At 42.7% G+C, this 21770-nt stretch overlaps 2 protein-coding genes across 3 annotated transcripts in view; both read right to left on the reverse strand.

Annotated features, from left to right (window-relative positions):
* marchf6 (membrane-associated ring finger (C3HC4) 6) overlaps nt 1-15552 on the reverse strand; it is a 23709-nt gene extending 8157 nt beyond the window's left edge. Inside the window, exons 1-15 of one of the 2 annotated variants that reach the window (XM_076984853.1) lie at nt 15268-15552; nt 9520-9619; nt 5844-5917; nt 3651-3794; nt 3488-3560; nt 3126-3294; nt 2586-2775; nt 2415-2476; nt 1535-1567; nt 1352-1403; nt 1198-1256; nt 1001-1081; nt 706-774; nt 331-405; nt 93-227 (exon numbers count right to left, since the gene is read on the reverse strand). In XM_076984853.1, the coding sequence (XP_076840968.1) occupies nt 93-227; nt 331-405; nt 706-774; nt 1001-1081; nt 1198-1256; nt 1352-1403; nt 1535-1567; nt 2415-2476; nt 2586-2775; nt 3126-3294; nt 3488-3560; nt 3651-3794; nt 5844-5917; nt 9520-9619; nt 15268-15286 (1335 nt within the window). In that variant the 5' untranslated portion in view covers nt 15287-15552. The remainder of the gene's footprint in view (nt 1-92; nt 228-330; nt 406-705; nt 775-1000; nt 1082-1197; nt 1257-1351; nt 1404-1534; nt 1568-2414; nt 2477-2585; nt 2776-3125; nt 3295-3487; nt 3561-3650; nt 3795-5843; nt 5918-9519; nt 9620-15267) is intronic. The other variant, XM_076984854.1, reaches the window with a different exon arrangement.
* Nucleotides 15553-15827: 275 nt separating this feature from the next.
* atpsckmt (fATP synthase c subunit lysine N-methyltransferase) lies at nt 15828-17941 on the reverse strand. The gene is made up of 4 exons (XM_076984856.1): nt 17381-17941; nt 16923-17060; nt 16350-16400; nt 15828-16072 (listed from the first exon to the last, which is right to left on the reverse strand). Exons 1-4 carry the CDS (start codon nt 17657-17659, stop codon nt 15860-15862), a joined length of 681 nt encoding a protein of 226 aa, XP_076840971.1. The 5' UTR covers nt 17660-17941; the 3' UTR covers nt 15828-15859.
* Nucleotides 17942-21770: the final 3829 nt, after the last annotated feature.

The following is a 21770-nucleotide window of genomic DNA, read 5'->3' on the forward strand; positions in this document are numbered from 1 at the left end:
TCAAAGGACAAAGAGGTTTTCTTTTAGCTTTTCGAAATGACACAGCTGGGCTCACTTTCAATGTACTAATGACGTAGCGAGGTCTGAGGCACCTCACGGAGGAGGAGGATGAAGGAGGCAAAGTAGAAGACGTAGACCATGCCTACAAGCCAGTGCAGGAACATAGTGGTGCCTGGCGCTGACTCGAAACTTAGCTCTCTGTCCTTCAGGGAGGCGTCAAACATTTCCTGCCAAACAAACGCTTTAAACAAGGTCTCTTTTTTAAGAGGAGGAGAGATTAGCGGTGAGCTCAGGGGAGCACGTTTGTGTCGCTGTGACTAGTTTACTAACCAGAGAGCAGATATCCAGCCACCAGCCACATATGAGGGGGAACACGCCGATTTCTACGACCACCAACAAGGACACCTGGAGGAGTCAGAAGGGCCTCAAAGGTCAATGCACACTAACACTGACCCAAACACTGACCCCAACACTGACCCCAACACTGACCCCAACACTGACCCCAACACTGACCCCAACACTGACCCCAACACTGACCCCAACACTGACCCCAAGGGTGGAGCAAATGGCTCCATCTCATTTCTGCTTTGATGCACTGTTCTACCTCATCTCCCAGAGATCTATCTACTCCCAAAATCTTGTGGCACTAGGTCACACCCATCATACAGTGAGCAATGCTATTATAATACCACTGTAAACTCTCACCTTAACCACTATGTAGCAGACTCCTAACAATCGCCGTGATCGTTGAAATCTCACCAATGCTGCTAACCCCTGGAGTAATCATTAAGGAAATCCCTCCACTCTCACAGGGCTGTATGTGATGATGCCAAGAAGAAACTTTTCACTTATGGATACAGCACATCTAAAGGCATTTCGGTGACTAAACTCACAGAACCAACTCGACTCTGAGGCATTCAAACTTGAGGCTTATGGAGCCTAATGTATCCTCAGTGGTAAAAAGACAGCCGTCCCGTTGGGTCACAAGGCAGAAGGATACGTGGCACACGATGAGTGTGACGGCCAGCAGAACGTAGCCCACGATGGTGGTGATCAGGCCTTCAAAGTGAGAAGCGCGGACCTAAGATGAAAACAAAACAGGCTTAACATAACACAGGGTGCCATGACACAGGGTTCACAGAAAAGACTGGTCTTCGAAAGAGGCACCAAGTTGTGAAGGAGGAGAGAGTAACTTACGTAATCTTCAAAACCAAGTCCCACCACTGAGAAGTGCCCAATATGATATGGACAAAAGGCTACGAAGACAACATCAAGCTTTGTTAACATTGCACCTGTTTTAATGTACCTGAATCCAACAGTATATTCAAGCAGAATTTGAAGACCTCCATACCAAACACCAGAATGAACAGTGTGTTGAGAGAGACCACCCAGAAGACATGCTCCTGCAACACAAACGTTAATCAGGTTAGACAAATTGTGTTAAATTCTGGGTCTTTAAACCGTTTAACAAATTATTTACATCTTATGAAACACAGCCAAAAGAACTTTGATCATAAATAATGCTATTGCGTACCAGGAAAACCAGAGAGCCATCCAGGCCGAGCATCTGTGGAAATGACAAACAGAAGTGTGTTGAGTACCTCTGTGTGTTGAGTATCTGTGTGCATCTCTGTGTGTGTTGAGTACCTCTGTGTGTGTTGAGTATCTGTGTGTACCTCTGTGTGTACCTTTGTGTGTGTTGAGTATCTGTGTGTACCTCTGTGTGTGTTGAGTATCTGTGTGTACCTCTGTGTGTGTTGAGTACCTCTGTGTGTGTTGAGTACCTCTGTGTGTGTTGAGTACCTCTGTGTACCTCTGTGTGTGTTGAGTGCCTCTGTGTGTACCTCTGTGTGTGTTGAGTGCCTCTGCGTGTACCTCTGTGTGTGTTGAGTGCCTCTGCGTGTACCTCTGTGTGTGTTGAGTACCTCTGCGTGTACCTCTGTGTGTGTTGAGTATCTGTGTGTACCTCTGTGTGTGTTGAGTATCTGTGTGTACCTCTGTGTGTGTTAAATAGCTCTCCAGCTCCCCGTGCTGTATTGTGACTACACAGTGGTGAGGGTGATGGCACACGTGCTGTATTGTGACTACACAGTGGTGTGGGTGATGGCACACGTGCTGTATTGTAACTACACAGTGGTGTGGGTGATGGCACACGTGCTGTATTGTGACTACACAGTGGTGTGGGTGATGGCACACGTGCTGTATTGTGACTACACAGTAGTGTGGGTGATGGCACACGTGCTGTATTGTGACTACACAGTGGTGTGGGTGATGGCACACGTGCTGTATTGTGACTACACAGTGGTGTGGGTGATGGCACACGTGCTGTATTGTGACTACACAGTGGTGTGGGTGATGGCACACGTGCTGTATTGTGACTACACAGTGGTGTGGGTGATGGCACACGTGCTCACCCTCTCCCAGGTGAGCTCCTCTGCTGCACGGTCCCACTCCAGAGCGTTCCAGTTCATATCGTCTAGACCCAGACATACAGCATCAGCCCACACACCCACACAGTCTTCACTACGCTGAGCTCTAGGACTCTTAATCCAGTTACGGCGGAGCTGCCGTCTGCAGTCACCAACCTTGTGCGCCGTTGTTGGCGTCGGCCGCATCTTCTGCGCCAGCCTCCTCCTCATCCTCGTTGTCCAGCTCCAGTTCCTCTGCAGGGTCCGCGGGCTCCTGCATGGCTGCAGCGGCTGCGTTCTCCGCTGGAGGCTCAGCGGCCGCCGGCACGGCCTGGTTCTCCGCACCTCCGTTCTCCTCAGCCTGAGCCTAATACACAGCAAAAAGCAATTTGCTGAAATGCACAGGCCTCGCGCCAGAACTCAGCATGCGAGGGACACATGAGGGCAGAGAGACTGCAGGCTGCCTCCAAGAATCCCACCTTCGGATTCAGAACAAGAATTACTGCAGAGGGAGGGAACGCAGTGAATAAAAAGAGTCGAGGTGCGCGGCCTGGTATCTCAGGAACGCCCACCGCTAATAACCTTTGCTCACGTGTACTTGGGACTCACGGAATCTTCTCTAGGACGCCTCTTTCAAACTTTTTCCTTGGTCATCATTTTGGATCATGTCTGCGTGTACCTGTGCGTAGGCCTGTGTGGATGTGTGAGGTGTCTTACCTCGTTGGGCTGCCCTGCCACGTTGGCAGGCTGTGCCTGGTTCTGCTCGAGCCACAGAGGCGCTCCGCCATGGACGATCTGCTCTCGCAACCACACCAAGCTAATGAAGGCACACAGCGTGCAGGTCACTACGAAGCAGCCCTGCAGACAGTCTGCCAGCAGGTTCTCCCTGCACGCACGCACGCACACACACACACACACATACATACATACACACACACACATACACACACATACATACATACATACATACACACACACACACACACACACACACACGTAAAAATACTTCAGTCTTAAACCCATCAGATTGAGAAATGCCAGTGGATGGCGTGAGGGTTTCACCATTCGCTCCTACTCACGTGGAGAGCATGTCTAACGGCAGAGTCAAGAGGGAACTTACAGACCCAGTAAACAGACACTTATAGATACGACCTGTGAAACCAAAGACAATGGAACAGCTCATCACCTGGCTCAGGTCATGACCTTCAGGTTCTCTGGAGGAAGCGTGTGGAGAACACTTACATGCGGTTAGAGGTACTACTCCCAGCCACGCAAAGGCCACCAGAGTATAGTGAAACCAGTATCGTATGGCTGTCCCTATACTCGTCACCAAGCCTGCGAAAATGTCCTGGACTGGGAGCCTCGAAGGCATGTCTGGGGAATAGACTGCGAAAGAAGACAGAGACGGAATGCCGTGAACAACGTACACCAGGACAAATGGAGACCATCAGGTCGCACGCATCTATGTCTAAATATATAACTATAGAAAATTATCTGTGAGAAGTACAACAAAACGATGGTCGGCTAAGAAGATTTAAGAACATTTTCATAATGCTGCTAAATAAGTTGACTTTAGCCTTAGGCAGAAAGAATAACTTTTGGAAGAATTTTGACATTGAGATTATAGCCCATTCCTTTTAAAGAGGATAACACAACTCATAAATGGAGGACATATACGAAGGTTCCTTTTAGACTGCTTCTAAACATTGTGGGCAACAAAGATGCCTGTGCAGTCCATCTAAAGCACTGCAGATAAGGACCTTTCAACAATTAACAAAAACACAAATAAATCAATTACCGTATTTTCTGGACTATAGAGCGCACCTACCAAGTTTTTTTTTTTATGGAAAATGTTGTATAAGCCGCACCGGGCTATAAGCCGCATATATCTACTGAACTGAATACAGTGAGTACCCGCTTAACGACGGGTCTGGTTAACGACGGACCGGAGTTACGACCAACTTTTTTTTTTTTTTTCATGCGTGGAGGAGCAGTGGCAGCACAGTGGAGTGTTGTGGGGTGTTGTGGAGTGTTGTGGGGTGTTGTGGGGTGTTGTGGGGTGTTGTGTATGATAAGCTGAGGCAGCGCAGCCTCCACCGCAGTCCATCTCGACAACGCGATCACTCTTTCTCACGCTGTACACACGCACGAGAACATGGTTAGTTTTTTTCTATACTGTATTTACGATCAAAGCGTATCTAAATCTAGGCTCACACTTAACGACGAAAACTGCTTTACGACGGACTTTACAGTCTCTAACCTTATCGTTAAGCGGGGACTCACTGCACATTTAACTGAACTGATCAGTTTCTGAACGGTGCCTGTAGCATTTCATGTGCGACAGTTTTGACTTTCAGCCGGTGTTGTGCCGAATTCCGACTCCCCTCGTTTATCCGTGCATAAAGATGCTACAGATTGTATTGTCGATTTATGTTTCTATGCATAAATAAGAGCTAGACTTTAATTATCCATCACAGCAAACAGCACGGCATTATCTATGTCCAAAGCCACACTGGCTCCAGGGTGTTAATTATTATAAATAAAATACACACTGGCTATACTGACGTTTACCTCTGACCACGACTTCGCAGTATTAAGTTATAGTCACTGTAACTCCCGAATATCATCTGTAGCGTCTTTATGCGTGTGCAAACGAGGGTGGCACAACACATGTTGGTTTGAAAAAATATCTCCGTCGTGCCTGCTGCTTGCATGTGCTAAATGAAATTGAGCACTTTCTTCTTTGATTTACAACTTTGTCCTACCACCTGATTCACTTTCTGCTCCGCCCCTGACGGGTGAAGAAAAATCTACAGAAAAGCCGCATTTCATTATAAGCCACATGGTTCAAATCTTGGCGAAAAAAGTAGCGGCTTATAGTCCGGAAAATATAGTAATTAATATTCAAATCTATGAGGCCTTAAATACATGCCTCATAGAGGCATGAAAGTGTGGGGGTGACCAGAAAATTAGCCAGACTGTGCTTGTTTAGGAATCAACCTCATGTTCTGACCAACTCAAAATGCCCTACAGGCCACAGTAGAGGGTCATGATCTCAAGAGGATTATATGACTTCAGCAGCATTAACACTGCTTCCCCCTCTTAACAGGACCCGTGTCGACCGGTGTGGCTTTATTGCCCAAATAAAATTCTACTAGAACTACAACAGGATTGTTTATAATAATAAAGGTTTATTTTAAGGTAATTAACTACTTTAAGGCTTGATCGCCGATCATTATCCTATGTTCTCATAAAAGGTAGCACATATCCAGTAGTAGTAAGTAGTCATTGCCACGTGGCTTCCCAGAAGCCTGCAGTCCCCCACAGACTGGGACAGGGCATGGCACTGAAAGGTGCACAGTGTGGCCCCATCATGGGCCATCCAATTCATAAGGCACCTTCTAGGGAGTGGGATGGAGAATGCATTTTACTTACTAGGTGTGAAAGCGAACCTGTGCTTGCATAACTCACAGTACTCCTTCCTGCTGTGTTTCAGCCACTGGACCAAGCTGTGGAAAAAGAAAAAACACAGGAAAGGAGGAGGAAGAGAGAGCAAGTGAGACTGGATATACAGGACAAAGTGAGACTGGATGTACAGGACAAAGAGCCAAGAAGGCACCCCAGGAGAACGCAGCCCAGGAGAACACACCCCAGGTTTCCAGGGTCATTTGCTGCTATAAGTGATAACACTACTGCTTTAGCTGAGGAATTAAAAATATGCTGAATTTAACTAATGGGTGGTGCCTCCATTTGTTGAGGCAGCAAGAAAACACAAACACACACATCCATGCACACACACAACCCTAGTGTGGCAACACAAACACACACATCCATGCGCACACACAACCCTAGTGTGGCAACACAAACACACACATCCATGCGCACACACAACCCTAGTGTGGCAACACAAACACACACATTCATGCACACACACAACCCTAGTGTGGCAACACAAACACACACATCCATGCGCACACACAACCCTAGTGTGGCAACACAAACACACACATCCATGCGCACACACAACCCTAGTGTGGCAACACAAACACACACATCCATGCGCACACACAACCCTAGTGTGGCAACACAAACACACACATTCATGCGCACACACAACCCTAGTGTGGCAACACAAACACACACATTCCTGCACACACACAACCCTAGTGTGGCAACACAAACACACACATTCATGCGCACACACAACCCTAGTGTGGCAACACAAACACACACATTCATGCACACACACAACCCTAGTGTGGCAACACAAACACACACATTCATGCGCACACACAACCCTAGTGTGGCAACACAAACACACACATTCATGCGCACACACAACCCTAGTGTGGCAACACAAACACACACATCCATGCGCACACACAACCCTAGTGTGGCAACACAAACACACACATTCATGCACACACACAACCCTAGTGTGGCAACACAAACACACACATTCATGCACACACACAACCCTAGTGTGGCAACACAAACACACACATCCATGCACACACACAACCCTAGTGTGGCAACACAAACACACACATTCATGCACACACACAACCCTAGTGTGGCAACACAAACACACACATTCATGCACACACACAACCCTAGTGTGGCAACACAAACACACACATTCATGCACACACACAACCCTAGTGTGGCAACACAAACACACACATCCATGCGCACACACAACCCTAGTGTGGCAACACAAACACACACATCCATGCACACACACAACCCTAGTGTGGCAACACAAACACACACATTCATGCACACACACAACCCTAGTGTGGCAACACAAACACACACATTCATGCACACACACAACCCTAGTGTGGCAACACAAACACACACATTCATGCGCACCCTTAACCCTAGTGTGGCAACACAAACGCACTAAGCACCACTGGACAACACACCTGCAGAACTCACAAGAAAATAATTGGTGGCCCATCCACAATTTTTAACCTTAGAGCAGTAAATGTAGAGCCAAACAAGTCTACTAGCTTGAGGTGCGATGTGCTGTAAAAGCTTGATGGGCTCATCAAGGGTCGTTTGGCGGTCCAGGGTGTGTGGTGACAGCTGTAGTGAACCTCCCAGCACACTGCCCAATGTCTTCACCTGCACACCTAGAGCTGCTTTATAGGGCTTTGCAGGTGCATGCTGGGTAGTCTAGCATGGTGCGGACAGACACTCAATTTCACTGTGTCCCTTTTTTTGCAATTACTGAGGCGGACGCACGGCAGGCACCTAGACACAACACGATTACCACGAATCTGTCAGCACCCACAGCACTTACAGCTTCACTTAGGGCGTACTCACACTAGGCACGGTTTGCTGGATCCGTGCTGGGGCCCGGTTATCCCCCCTCCCCACTCCCCCGCTGGCCTGCACTCACACTGGCTTCAGCAACCCGGCCCGAGCACGCTTACGTCATCACAACGCCGCTTTATTTGGAAAAAAAGCGCGCTCGCACAACACTATAGAGTTCACGATTCTCTTTTTATTGTATTTTTGGAGTCGTTTTGGAAGTGCAGAAACACGGTGCAAGCACAGATTTATCGATAATTTAACACAACGATTGTCTGCTAATCGCTTTGCCGCTATGACTGTTTAACGTGAGCATCGCATCACTGATGTCATGTTTGAGTTCCAGCGAAATGAACCAATCAGACGAGGCACCAAGCGGGCCCGGGCACGGATAGCGCTCACACTAGAAGCGAACCGTGCCCGAGTCCACATGAATCGTGCCCTGGCCCACCTCTTCAAAGCGGGCCCGAGCACGGTTAACTGATCCGGGCCCGGGCACGGTTGGAGCGCTCACACTAGCCAAACGAACCGTGCTTCGGCAGGCAACCGTGCCCGGGCCCGGATCGCAGAGCCTAGTGTGAGTACGCCCTTAGGAGGGGCTGGTGGCCATGGTGAGGGTGGGCTGGATTATGGTGGCCATGGTGAGGGTGGGCTGGATTATGGTGGCCATGGTGAGGGTGGGCTGGATTATGGTGGCCATGGTGAGGGTGGCTGGATTATGGTGGCCATGGTGAGGGTGGGCTGGATTATGGTGGCCATGGTGAGGGTGGGCTGGATTATGGTGGCCATGGTGAGGGTGGGCTGGATTATGGTGGCCATGGTGAGGGTGGGCTGGATTATGGTAGCCATGGTGAGGGTGGGCTGGATTATGGTAGCCATGGTGAGGGTGGGCTGGATTATGGTGGCCATGGTGAGAGTGGCTGGATTATGGTGGCCATGGTGAGGGTGGGCTGGATTATGGTGGCCATGGTGAGGGTGGCTGGATTATGGTGGCCATGGTGAGGGTGGCTGGATCATGGTGGCCATGGTGAGGTTGGGGTGGATTATCGGTGAGAGTGGATTACAATATACTAATTACTGTTCTATTAATAGACAATACGACACAGAACATTGACATTGATTCAAGAACAATGACTACACCCATATAAACAGTTTTTGTTTACACTGGCGATTTCATGACTTCAGTTAGTAGTACCAGTCAAACATTTTTTCCTTTACTCAGATTCAGTCATGATGAATTTGAGCTTTGCTACATGTTAAAGCACATGTTGAATGCAGAAACATGACCAATTGGCCAGCTCCAGAGCCACCTCTGTGCCATGATTACATTTCGAGCTGTATTATATGTAATTCTGGCACAAATTCAGCGTTTTGGTTTTGAATGCAAATTCGTGTGTATTGCTTTTCAATAAAGAGATAAAGTGCATTGAAATGTAACGTAATAGTGCTTTTGCATTTCATTTTGGCACGTATTCTGCATGTTTGTATGGAAAAGCAATGCATTTTGTGGATTGCATTTCCATTTTTGCCTAGTAGTGATTACTTTTCCAATTGGCACTAAATCCTCTCCATACTAAACGACTTGCCAAACACTGAACCTAATGTTCAGACGAGGTTATATTTTAAGAGTTTTGCTTATACTCAGAACTAGATGTAGAGGATACATTGAAAATAAGGCTTTAGTTAATTTATCACCAATATGAGTAATTTATGCTATGATAAATAGCAAAACACTCATAACCTTTGAATAGTAACTTGGCACTTCTTAGGGTGAATGAATAAAGCCACTTACCATTCTTGGTGGATATATTTAATACTTCCAGTGCAGACACAGGGGTGGTAGAGAGGTTTGTCTAGAGTTCCCTCAGACCGACACACTCTACATATATCAGCTGCGGATAAATGAGTGAGCATAAACACGAGTGGTGAAACACTTACAACTGTTGGGTTTTATTGTCGGTATCTAGTAACACTTTAACAAACGATCCTGCTCTATTGTGTTTAGTCTACTTTATTACGTTTGCTGTTCTGACTAATTAACTCAACTGTGAACTAGTCAAACAAAAGACTGATCCATCAAATTTTATGTAGATGAAATATGCCAGGGTTTTGTATTTCATTTTTAAAGGGAAATACTAGGCCACTGAAAACCCATAAGCAAAGCCTTCGGAGACACTAACTAGCTACTTGGCTACAACCTATTATATACTATCTTTATTATATTTTAGATCAACCAGAGTATTTTCACATGAGTGTGCTATAAACAGCAAAAAAGCAGTCTGGATAACACTACTAAAAACTATTTGTTGCACTTTTAACAAAACCACTAGCATCCTGTAACTAGTGTGTTCAGCTTCAATCTAACGTGCGTGTTCTACATTACTAACTAACCTACAGTAATCACAATTATACATGTGACTACACAAATATTAGCTAGTGAATTCTTCTTCATGGTGCAACACGGAATCACAGGTTTGTGAATAAACTGTTAAAGAATGTAATTTATCTGCCCAGCGAATATAACAGCAACTAGCTAACAGCACACGTGTAGTGTACAGTCTAAATAGCTGTAATGTTCCATCATGTTGACCTAAAGTCCAAACGCTAACCAATATTATTCATGTTAGTGTGTAATTTTAATAGTGTTAATGTGCTGTATCTCACCTTCTTCTCCAGTGTGTAATGTTAGTGTGTAATGTAATGTTAATATAATGATAGTGTTAGTGTTGTATATCACACTTTCTTCTCCAATGTGTAATGTTAGTGTGTAATGTTAGGTTAATGTAATATAAATATTATGAGTGTTGTATATGTCACCTTCTTCTCCAGTGTGTAATGTTAGGTTAATGTAATGTTAATATAATGTTAATGTTAGTGTGTTGTATATCTCACCTTCTTCTCCAGTGTGTAATGTTAATATAATGTTAGTAGGCCTGTCGTGACAATTACATTATCGACTTATCGTACGATAATTTTTTTAACCGCGATCATTTTTGCTGATGTCGATAATTGGCCATTGGGTTTCCACGCAAATTTGTTTACATGAGAATAAACCGCAACTATGTTAGATTTCAGAAAGGCACGCAGTACTGCTCTCTCGCACCCCCCTCCCCCTTCAGGGAATACGAATCTGTAATCAGAGAGCGACACCTACCGGTTAGGAAATGAGTGCAGTACACGGAGAGCGTATGCGTCAATAACACACAGGTGGAGATGTGTTAACTCGCGAGAACGTATTCCAGGCTAATAGGACTCAACATGATTCGAAAGAATTCGCTTTTTATCACATTATTTAATGGTTGTTTATTATAGTGACCGTAGCGTGCGATTCCGCCCACCTTCCCCGAACCTCCGCGAACGATGGAAGCGTTGTTGTTCGAAACAATATGTGGTAGTATAAAGAAGCACCCCTCAAAAACAGTGGAAGGAACATTTACTGCTTTGTTTTTCAGGTTTGAAAAGTGCTGGAATTTGTGCTGGAATTTGTTCGTTTCACAACAAATATCTGTCTGACTGAACAGTTCTCTTGTATTACGTTAACAAATACGAGCCTCTTGTAATTCCAGGACGAAACATGAGAGAACGTGAAGACGTTAAGATTGGGCGTTTTGAAAATAAACAACCCTTAAATAATGTGATGAAAAAGCGAATTATTTTGAGTATATGTATAAATACTTAATTAAGTTTAACATACTGGGAAATATTGAAATGGACCTTGAAATTGCCATACAAGTGCTTTAATTCCACCTTGTAAAGGTGTATAAGCCCGGCACACATGACTTGGTTCATTGCGCTAAAGCGCGGCGCACGCAAAGTTACAAAATTCGAGAGGTGCACAACCTCACGAATTGACAGCGCGCGAGGCCCTCGATTACGTCATTTTCACCGCGCGGACCCTCGCGCCGCTCGCGACCAGAGACCATATATATAAGTGGACTGGACGACACGAGTGAAAAGTAAAGCCTCCGTGAGTCAGCTGCCCTCTAGTGGCTGGCTGCAGTACAACTTTTAACCCCGCCCATTCCTATGTAAGTGAACGGGCCGGACAAGAAACTTAAAATTTTTATTACACGTAAAATAAGTTTCTTGAGCAATTATATTTTGTCAATTCTATAACACCCCATTGCGTTAGTATCTCTCCCAGTGTTTTTCTCTATGATAAACAGATTTTATAGAAGTTATTAAGTGTTATTTAAAGGGGTGTGGCGATAAGATGACTGACATTTAATAGCTGCGTTGGTTGACATCTAATACCAGACGCTCAAACGTGAACGTGCTCAACATCAAAACTCTCTACAGCAAAACTCTTGACAGCAGTATTAAAACCTTTTACCTTTGTTTATTTTGTAAAACGTCAAAAGTTTCTATACTGGTGGGCGTATCCTAACGAATGTCGGGGCGGAGATACGGTCTCTGGCGGAAATATTGTCGGAGATACGGTATCTGGCTCCAATTTTCATCTACTGCACAAGTGCATCCAAGATGGCGGTGTCCGTGTGGCTTCAAAAGTTCACAATGGGAGTCAACGGCGACGTACCGTCCATTATATATATGGTCACTGCTCACGACGCATCAAGTATAAACCAGGCTTAACTCGCTACGTAGCCAATAGGGCTGTGTATTGATTCAAATTCCAAGAATCGATCCGATTCCGATTCTGTAGATTAAGAATAGATTTATTTCGATTTAATCTGATTTAATCGATTCAATCCAATTCGATCCAATTCGGGGGTTTGGTGTTATTAAAAATGTATTTGAGCTGTTTACTGACTGTGTAGAGAAGCTAGTATTATAGTTAAAACTAGTAGGGTATTATATCGATATTAATCAGCAAATAGTTACTGGTAGTTGGTAGTTACTGATAGCTGGAAGACTGGTGAAAAGGGTAATCGTAAAACTACCTTCAAGAAAGGTAATCCAGGACAATAAACAGAGGACATCATTGAGGTGTCTATATGCAACAGTGCACGCCTACTGCAGGAGTGGCCAACCTGTGGCTCGCGAGCCGCATGCGGCTCTTTGCCCGGTTTCATGCGGCTCCCCAGCCGGTCCACTCTCACCTGCACTAACGGTGTGTGTCGTGGCCCGGTTACCTCATCAGCTCTGAGGGCGACACACTACTACATCTTCGTGCTGCGTGGTTTGTTTACAAGCCTAGCAAGCCGCTAATACTTTTTAAACCGGCGTAGTGGAAAACACGCATTTGACTATCTTCACACGCTCACACGAGTTACTAATTCGCCAACTACTGGCGATCGATTGATCGCGATATAATACTTATTTTTTGTCCATTATACACCCCCCCCCCTCCGAATTAGCTGGCAGTGTCAACGAAGCTCTTAGCTTCATCTGCTGTGGCTCTAGCTTGAGGTAGGGGTGATGCCGCAGCAGGTGATTTTTCAGGTTGGTAGTGTTTCCGCAATGCTTGACTTCTATTCCGCATGTTTTGCAAATGGCTTTAGTTTTGTCGAGGGCATTTGTTCCTTTTAGTTCTCTGAATCCAGATTTCCGATTTGACTATCGTCGTTACCGTCACTGTCCGACACCATGTTATTTTACAGTTAGTTAGACCGAGCGCGTCTGCGTGAATTCAGTGACAAGGCGGGGGTAAAACTTCACTGGGGGAAATGTAAAAAATTATTTTAATTTAAAAAACCGATCTTTGGACGTACGAATCGATTCTGAATCGGAAAATCGATTTTTTCAACACAGGCCTAGTAGCCAAAGAGATGCTGCTGTTAAATACGGTCGAAAAGAAAACATTTATAAACATGCTGCAAAGATTTGACAAGCAGTATGAACTGCCCAAGAAAACCTATATCTCCCAAACTGCCATTCCAACCTTATATAATAAAGTGAAAGATGGCATTCTGAAGGAGATTAAAGACATCTCATTTTACTCTGCCACTACAGATATGTGGTCAAGCTCAAATATGACGCCATACATGAGCTTTACAATACATTACATTACTGCAAACTGGCGTAATTGCATTATTATGCTACTATATTATTATTGTGGCACATTGTCTTAAAGCTCCTTTGGGGAGCCCAGAAGCAAGAAAGAATTCTTTAATGGCACTTTAAAATGACAATATTATCGTTTATCGCAATAATTTCTGGGACAATATATCGTTCTGAAAATTTTGTTATCGTGACAGGCCTAAATGTTAGTGTTGTATATCTCACCTTCTTCTCCAGTGTGTAATGTTAGTGTGTAATGTTAATGCAGTCGTTCTCAAACTTCTTCTATCATTCCTCACCTCAGAAGAAGGGGAAATTCTATGCCCCACCTGTCCCATATCAGCCAAACAAATTTGTTGACAGGGGGGGGTGGCGAACGTAATTTGTTGACCGGGGGGCCGGTACAAATTCATTAAAGGGCTGAATCTAGCCCTGGTTCACACTGTTCCGCAGACATTTTTAACATCCGGGGCTTATGCAAAACGAACAGGCATTAAAACGACAGGCTTAAAAAGGTTCATTTCTTCCAATTGCTTGCGCCCCACCTGCAGTACCCATGCACCCCACACTTTGAGAAACGCTGGGTTAATGTAATGTTAATATAATGACAGTGTTAGTGTGTTGTATATCTCACCTTTTCTCCAGTGTAATGTAATGTTAATATAATGTTACTGTTGTATATCTCACCTTCTTCTCCAGTGTGTAATGTTAGTGTGTAATGTTAGGTTAATGTAATGTTAATATAATGTTAGTGTGTAATGTTAGGTTAATGTAATGTTAATATGTTAGTTTGTAATGTTAGGTTAATGTAATGTTAATATGTTAGTGTGTAATGTTAGGTTAATGTAATGTTAATATAATGTTAGTGTGTAATGTAATGTTAATGTAATGTTAATATAATGTTAGTGTGTTGTATATCTCACCTTCTTCTCCAGTGTGTAATGTTAGGTTAATGTAATGTTAATATAATGTTAGTGGGTAATGTTAGGTTAATGTAATGTTAATATAATGTTAGTGTGTAATGTTAGGTTAATGTAATGTTAATATAATGTTAGGTTAATGTAATGTTAATATTAGTGTGTAATGTTAGGTTAATGTAATGTTAATATATTAGTGTGTAATGTTAGGTTAATGTAATGTTAATATAATGTTAGTGTGTAATGTTAGGTTAATGTAATATTAATATAATGTTAGTGTGTAATGTTAGGTTAATGTAATGTTAATATAATGTTAGTGTGTAATGTTAGGTTAATGTAATGTTAATATAATGTTAGGTTAATGTAATGTTAATATTAGTGTGTAATGTTAGGTTAATGTAATGTTAATATTAGTGTGTAATGTTAGGTTAATGTAATGTTAATATAATGTTAGTGTGTAATGTTAGGTTAATGTAATGTTAATATAATGTTAGTGTGTAATGTTAGGTTAATGTAATGTTAGTGTGTTGTTTATCTCACCTTCTTCTCCAGTGTGTAATGTTAGTGTGTAATGTTAGGTTAATGTAATGTTAATATAATGTTAGTGTGTAATGTTATGTTAATGTAATGTTAATATAATGTTAGTGTGTTATATATCTCACCTTCTTCTCCAGTGTCCATCTTGTAGCAGTGACGCACCTCAACACACCGGAGTGATCCCGCACAAACGAGCTAGCTTAACATCTAAAGAAAGGAAACATATCGAAAGAGCAGCGACCGCCAACTCAGCTTAACCCACGATTGCTTTTCGTCTGGACACCCACAAAATGCGTTTACGAACGTGTTAGTCTACGATCACAGACCGACGCCTCATATTTCTTACATCTCTCGGCCTTAGACACAACTCCAACAGCCTGCAGACCAAAGCTGCTTTACGGCATATGCTGACGCACGGCGCTAAAATTACGACAGTTTCTCCAACTTTCCGGTGGAAGCGGAACTCCGGCTATTGCAATTCTTACACGTTTTTGCTGTGTATTCCGTGGAACAAAACATGCACACATACATATATAATTTTTTTGTTCTTTAATAATGTGATAACTCGTGTACAGGAGGAACGCAAAGACATTTTAATTGATATTACTTACTGATCCTGGGGTGTTCAAAATTTTTTAAAGACTAAAAGTTTATCATTTTAGTCAATACACTACAGATGCACATATGAATTAACAGAGTGTTTATTCTTTGCAAGATTTAACAGTCTTTTGTCTTGTTGTCTTCCCAGTTGTTCAGTAGTTTTTCTGCCGTTTCTTGAGATTTGAATGTCTTGGCATTGTAAACCCACACTGTGTCGATTCCCTCCCCAGCTATAAAGTCAGGAGTCCATGTGGGGAAAGGGAAACGACAGGCCACCACTACGGCTGAAACCTGAAGCTCTGACTGCAGCTTGGCTTCCAACTGTTCCATCTGTGGATTGCGGAAATACAGTTTCACTCAAACCTTAGTGACAAGTCTATAATTCATCAATGTCTGTACCTGGTACAGTCTCAGTGTTGCTAACCGTCCTGGTAAACAGCTTAGACAAGACACAAAAGACTAAACAAACATAGCACGTCTAGATTTCTTTTTCATTCAGAATCTTGAAAAAACATTACTGTTATGCTACATTTATTGCAAAAAGCTGTACAATAATTTTCACATTTTCAGACCAGAATAACATCAGTGCTTCATGGTAAATTCTTACCATCTGTGGAACTCCAAATATGACTACATTGGAATACTGTGAAAAGCTGACCTAGAAAAAAAAACAGCAACCTTAAAAATGGCTTTGTGACAAAACTAAATTTATAACTCCTGTAACATATAATGTCCTTGTATAATAAGTCTTCATGTGTTATGATGAAACAAGTTGGTGTTTTTGCTGAACATTCATTGCTGACTGTAAAAATTAACACTTTCTGCTTCTTTCTTCAATGGTGAAAGTCAGGGTGTTTCCATGTCTCCATCCAGATGATCAGAGAGAATTGGGGTTGAAGTTAATTAATCTATTTCTCAAGTATTAAGAGCACACATGTGTATCTGGCGTCCAATGTACCAGTGAGCATGTACCATGTATCATTTTCTTTCTATCGTAATTTTACATTTAAAATGCATTTTACATCAACACCAAAAGCAACTAATGTGCTTTTTTTATTAATATGTAGAAAAAAGGACCTGAATGATTACATTTACATTTATGGCATTTGGCAGACGCCCTTATCCAGAGCGACTTACATTTCTATCTCATTTTTTATACAAGTGAGCAATTGAGGGTTACCTTCCACAGATCAGAGATGTGAAAAGAGGTGCGGTAATAAACCCCTTCTCTCCAAGCTTTATAACGAGAATACCACACCAACCATGGATTCAGCTCAAAGCCTGCAGCCCTGAAACCACCCTTAGCTGCAGCTATGACCTGTGACAGAGTAAGTGCAAAAATGTAAGAATTCATAAAAATATACTCAATACATGTTTTGGGGTTTTCCACATTCACAATGTCTTTGATGTCACACGCAAGTTTGTATCACTTACAGATTTATATGTGAATGTGTACATTCAGTGTGGAGCTGGTTCCTCAGACCTCATATTTAATCCTCTCTACCGATTACCTTTCGTTTTCCCACCCTGCTTAAACCCAGGGGTCAGGCTTGTAATTATTCTATAACAAAATGCTGATTAAGAAACCACATGTTTTGTTTTGTTTAAAAATGAAAGGTAAACATTAAAATCACTCACTATCCGTCCATCACCACTTCCAATATCTGCAAGAGTTCCCGATCTTGTTTGCAAAACATTCATGACATTTTTGACTTGAGTGGTAGTTGCAGGGACAAATGGGAGACAGACTTTCCTCAGCGCCGGTGCCACAAATGGTCCAGTGACCGCGTACAGGGCGACCAGCGAACCGGCCACAGCGCACGTGGCTATAAGACCTAGTCGGGTCTTAATACTGCTGGAATCCGAGCCCCGATTAGTCTCGTTTAACTTACTCGAATCCATACCAAGAGAAGACATTGCAACACACGTGCTGATGCTAGATCTCACTTTGTGTCATTGCTTTTTAGAATTATCTTCATTTATGCTGCTAATAGACATAATTATTCTAATAAATGTGCCTGGTTTTATTCATTTACAATAGCATTTACCTACAGAAGACACTTGCACGATTAGGCTAACGTGTAGCCGACAATCATCGTCCGATATGCTACACAAGAAAACGTATATAGTTCCGTTTTTGTTCCCAATGTCAACCAACAAGTCGAAGCAATTTTACATATTACTTGTAGCAAGTTTTAGATATATAAAACGGAAACATGCGTCTGGATGTTCCATACTAATTGTTGTTTTAAGACTATTTTGGGATGGAGTACAATAATTTTGCAGTTGTAGATTACACGTTAGTCTTGTTGGCCAGAAGGCGGCACCAAATCCCATCTGATTCTCATATTTTCATTTTGGAGGCTGTTACCAAGTCTTGAAATGTTCTGCTAAATTCTGCGTGGGTGTCTTTTGTTCAGTAAACGTCTTGTTTGGGAGAGTGGTAATGGAGAAACAACTTGTTTTCTGAATTTACAAATGGATTGTCCTGCCTATCAATTAGCAAAAGAACATTTCACAAAATGTTTTCAACGCTAAATGTAAATGTTTGGAATATTGTCCACAATACTGAATTTTAGTTTACATTTGACAGTCTTGCTGTCTTGGACATTCAGATCATGTTTGTGGTTCAAGTACGAACAAATTCGCGACAGGTTTAGCAGAAATGTCAGCATAGCACTTTCACATTTCAAAATATATTCAGTTTGGCAACAGTCATGGACACTCAAAGAGTTATTATTTGTGAAAAGAATACCACAATTTCTCATATTCCAAAAATAATTTTATCTAGCATTTAGCTTGTCATTTTTAACAAGACAAGACAATTTAAATTCACTATATTGCCAGCATCTAGGCATACAGACTGTTTTTACAAACATTCATGAAGGAATGTGTTGCTCTCAGGAGCTCAGTGAATTCCAGCATGGAACTGATAGGATGCCACCTGTGCAACAAATACAGTCATGAAATGTCCTCACTCCTAAATATTCCATAGTCAACTGTCAGCTGTATTATTAAAAATGGAAGTGTTTGGGAACAACAGCAACTCAGCCACAAAGCAGTAGGCCACGTAAACCAACGGAGCGGGATCAGCGGATGCTGAAGTGCATAGTACAGAGAGGTCGCCAACTTTCGGCAGAGTCACTACAGACATGCAAACCATGATCCATTTCCATGGTCGAGCAGCTGCATACCACAGCTGCAAGCCTCACCAAGTGCAATGCAAAATGGTGTAAAGCACGCTGCCACTGGACTCTAGAGCAGTGGAGGTGCGTTCTTTGGAGTGACTAATCGCACTTCTCCATCTGGCAATCTGATGGATGAGTCTGGGTTTGGCGGTTGCCAGGAGAACAGTACTTGCCTGACTGCATTGTGCCAAGTGTAAAGTTTGGTGGAGGGGGGATTATGGTGTGGGGTTGTTTTTCAGGAGCTGGGATGGGCCCTTAGTTCCAGTGAAAGGAACTCTGAATGCTTCAGCATACCAAGACATTTTAGACAATTCCTTGGTCCTAACTTTGTGGGAACAGTCTGGATCTGGCCCCTTCCTCTTCCAACATGACTGTTCACCAGTGTACAAAGCAAGGTCCATAAAGACATGGGTGGCAGAGTCTGGTGTGGACTGGCCTGCACAGAGTCCTGACCTCAACTCACTCCTTTGGGATTAGAGTGGAGACTGAGAGCCAGGCCTTCTCATCCCACATCAGTATGTGACCTCAACAAATGCACTTCTGGAAGAATGGTCAAAAATCCCCATAAACACACTCCTAAACCTTGTGGACAGCCTTACCAGAAGAGTTGAAGCTGTTCTAACTGCTAAGGGTGGACCAACGTCATATTGAACCCTATGGAGTAGGAATGAGATGTCACTTAAGGTCATATGTGAGTCAAGGATGGTGAGTGAATACTTTTGGCAATATAGTGTATATCAGTTATAGCATTATAATCACAGACAAGTGATCTTGGGTTTCTGAGCCTTTTATCTGTCTTTGATAGTGCAACAATCTTTTTGCCTGTTCTATTTATCTTTTCTTATTCTATCCTTTTGGGGGGTATTTTTATCTCATGATTGACACTTGCCTGCCCAGTTCGGCGTGGCGCCGAGACCTACAGCAGGTTATGGGCGCTACACTGCTGGATGTCTAAATGGTGCCAGATAACAAAGTGGGTTATATAGATAATTGGGCAGCCTTATTGAATATAAGCACGCCCTCCATACAGCAAAGTCCGTATAGAAAAACATAAAAACAATTCAGGACTCCTTTTTAAAACTGTTTCCAGCCTTACGATGAGTCATGAACAAATCAATTCTCTAATTCCACTAGAGTGTAGCCGTAACAATTTTATGAAATTCTTTAATGATAAGATTGATAAAGCTAGGGAAAACATTAGTAGTGCTATCTCAGAGCCTGTCAACATGCCAATGCACCTTGACAGCTGTCTGGTCAGCTCTGATGCCCTGTTAGAGTCCTTCTCCCCAATTGGTCGTGAGGAGTTTATTTCACTGGTGAAATCTGCTAAACCCTCCACATGCATACTAGATGCTGTACCAACCCATCTACTTAAAGAAATACTGCATAGCAATGTAGAACCTTTGCTTACCATAACTATTCTCTGAGCCTGGGCTACATTCCCAGTTCATTTAAACTTGCAGTCATCAAGCCGCTAATTAAAAAACCTGGTCTTAACCCCCAGGAACTGTCCAACTATAGGCCGTACTAAACCTTTAATGAATAAAAGACCATGGCTCAGTCACAATTTTAATCAGCTTGTAACTGCACACTCAGTAAGAAGGAAATGTATTATTATTCTTATGCTTTTACTGTCTGGTGATATTGAAATGAACCCGGGCCCTAATAATGATTGCATTAGTACTCTAAATGATTTTAAATCTAGATCAGGACATGGTGTTATTCACATTAATGTCAGGAGTTTGTTACCCAAACTCGATCAAGTAAAAATTTGGGTTACTTCATCTGACACAGACATTCTGGTTGTATCAGAAACTTGGCTAAAGAAATCCATTACTGATGGAGAAATTGCCATAAAAGGTTATAATCAGGGCTTAATTTGAGCCGGATCCTGCCGGAACAGGATCCGGGAACTCTTTCATTTTGAAGCGTGCGTTCCGGGAACTGTTTGCCTCGAGCCGGCAAAATATTATACCGCCAGTGTAACAATTTACACTTGCGTTCTGGCAAAATTTGATTTACAAATTAAGCCCTGGTTATAATGTATTTCGATGTGACCATCCCAAAAAAGGCCAAAAAGGCATATGTCAAACAGATATTTCATGTAATTGTTCAGTCATGTCTTTCTTCAAGTAGACAATTTGAATTCCTTGCTTTCAGGGATACTTTATCACTGCTGTGGGGTGCTATAGACCATCATCAGCAAATAGTGAGACTTTGTCAGTCTTGTATTCCCAGCTCACAAACCTATCTTTTAAAAAGATTCTTCTTACAGGCTATTTAAATTGGGATTGGTTCTCCTCCATCTCTGCTGGCTTGAAATCTGTCTGTAATACTCTTAATTTAACTCAAATGGTTAATGAAGCAACTCGTCCAAACCTTAAATTTCCAGAAAAATCCTCTCATCTAGATCTGTTTTTAACAAATTATCCACATAAGATTTCAAATGTTGGTGTATTTGCAAATGATATAAGTGCTACTGTGCTATAGCCATTGTCAGATGAGCCAAACTTATGAAATCAAGTCCTCGGTTCATCAAGAAAAGAGATATGAAAAATTTTTGTGAACAGGCTTTCCATCATGATTTATGGCTCTTTAATTGGTCAAGAATATTGCTCTTCGATGAGGTAGAATTGGCTTGGAATAATTTTTATAGTGCTTTTTATTTTTTTATTAACAAGCATGCCCCTTTCCGCAAATTTTGAGTAAAGGGTAGAAATAACCCATGGTTCTCTGCCGAGCTGTCTAATCTGTTAAAAGATTGAAACATAGCTTGGGCTAAGGCCAGGCATTCTAAATCCCAGGAAGACTGGCTGGCATTCAAACAACTGCGGAATCGT

Source organism: Brachyhypopomus gauderio, unplaced genomic scaffold (assembly GCF_052324685.1).
Source record: "Brachyhypopomus gauderio isolate BG-103 unplaced genomic scaffold, BGAUD_0.2 sc34, whole genome shotgun sequence".
Taxonomy (NCBI): Eukaryota; Metazoa; Chordata; class Actinopteri; order Gymnotiformes; family Hypopomidae; genus Brachyhypopomus; species Brachyhypopomus gauderio.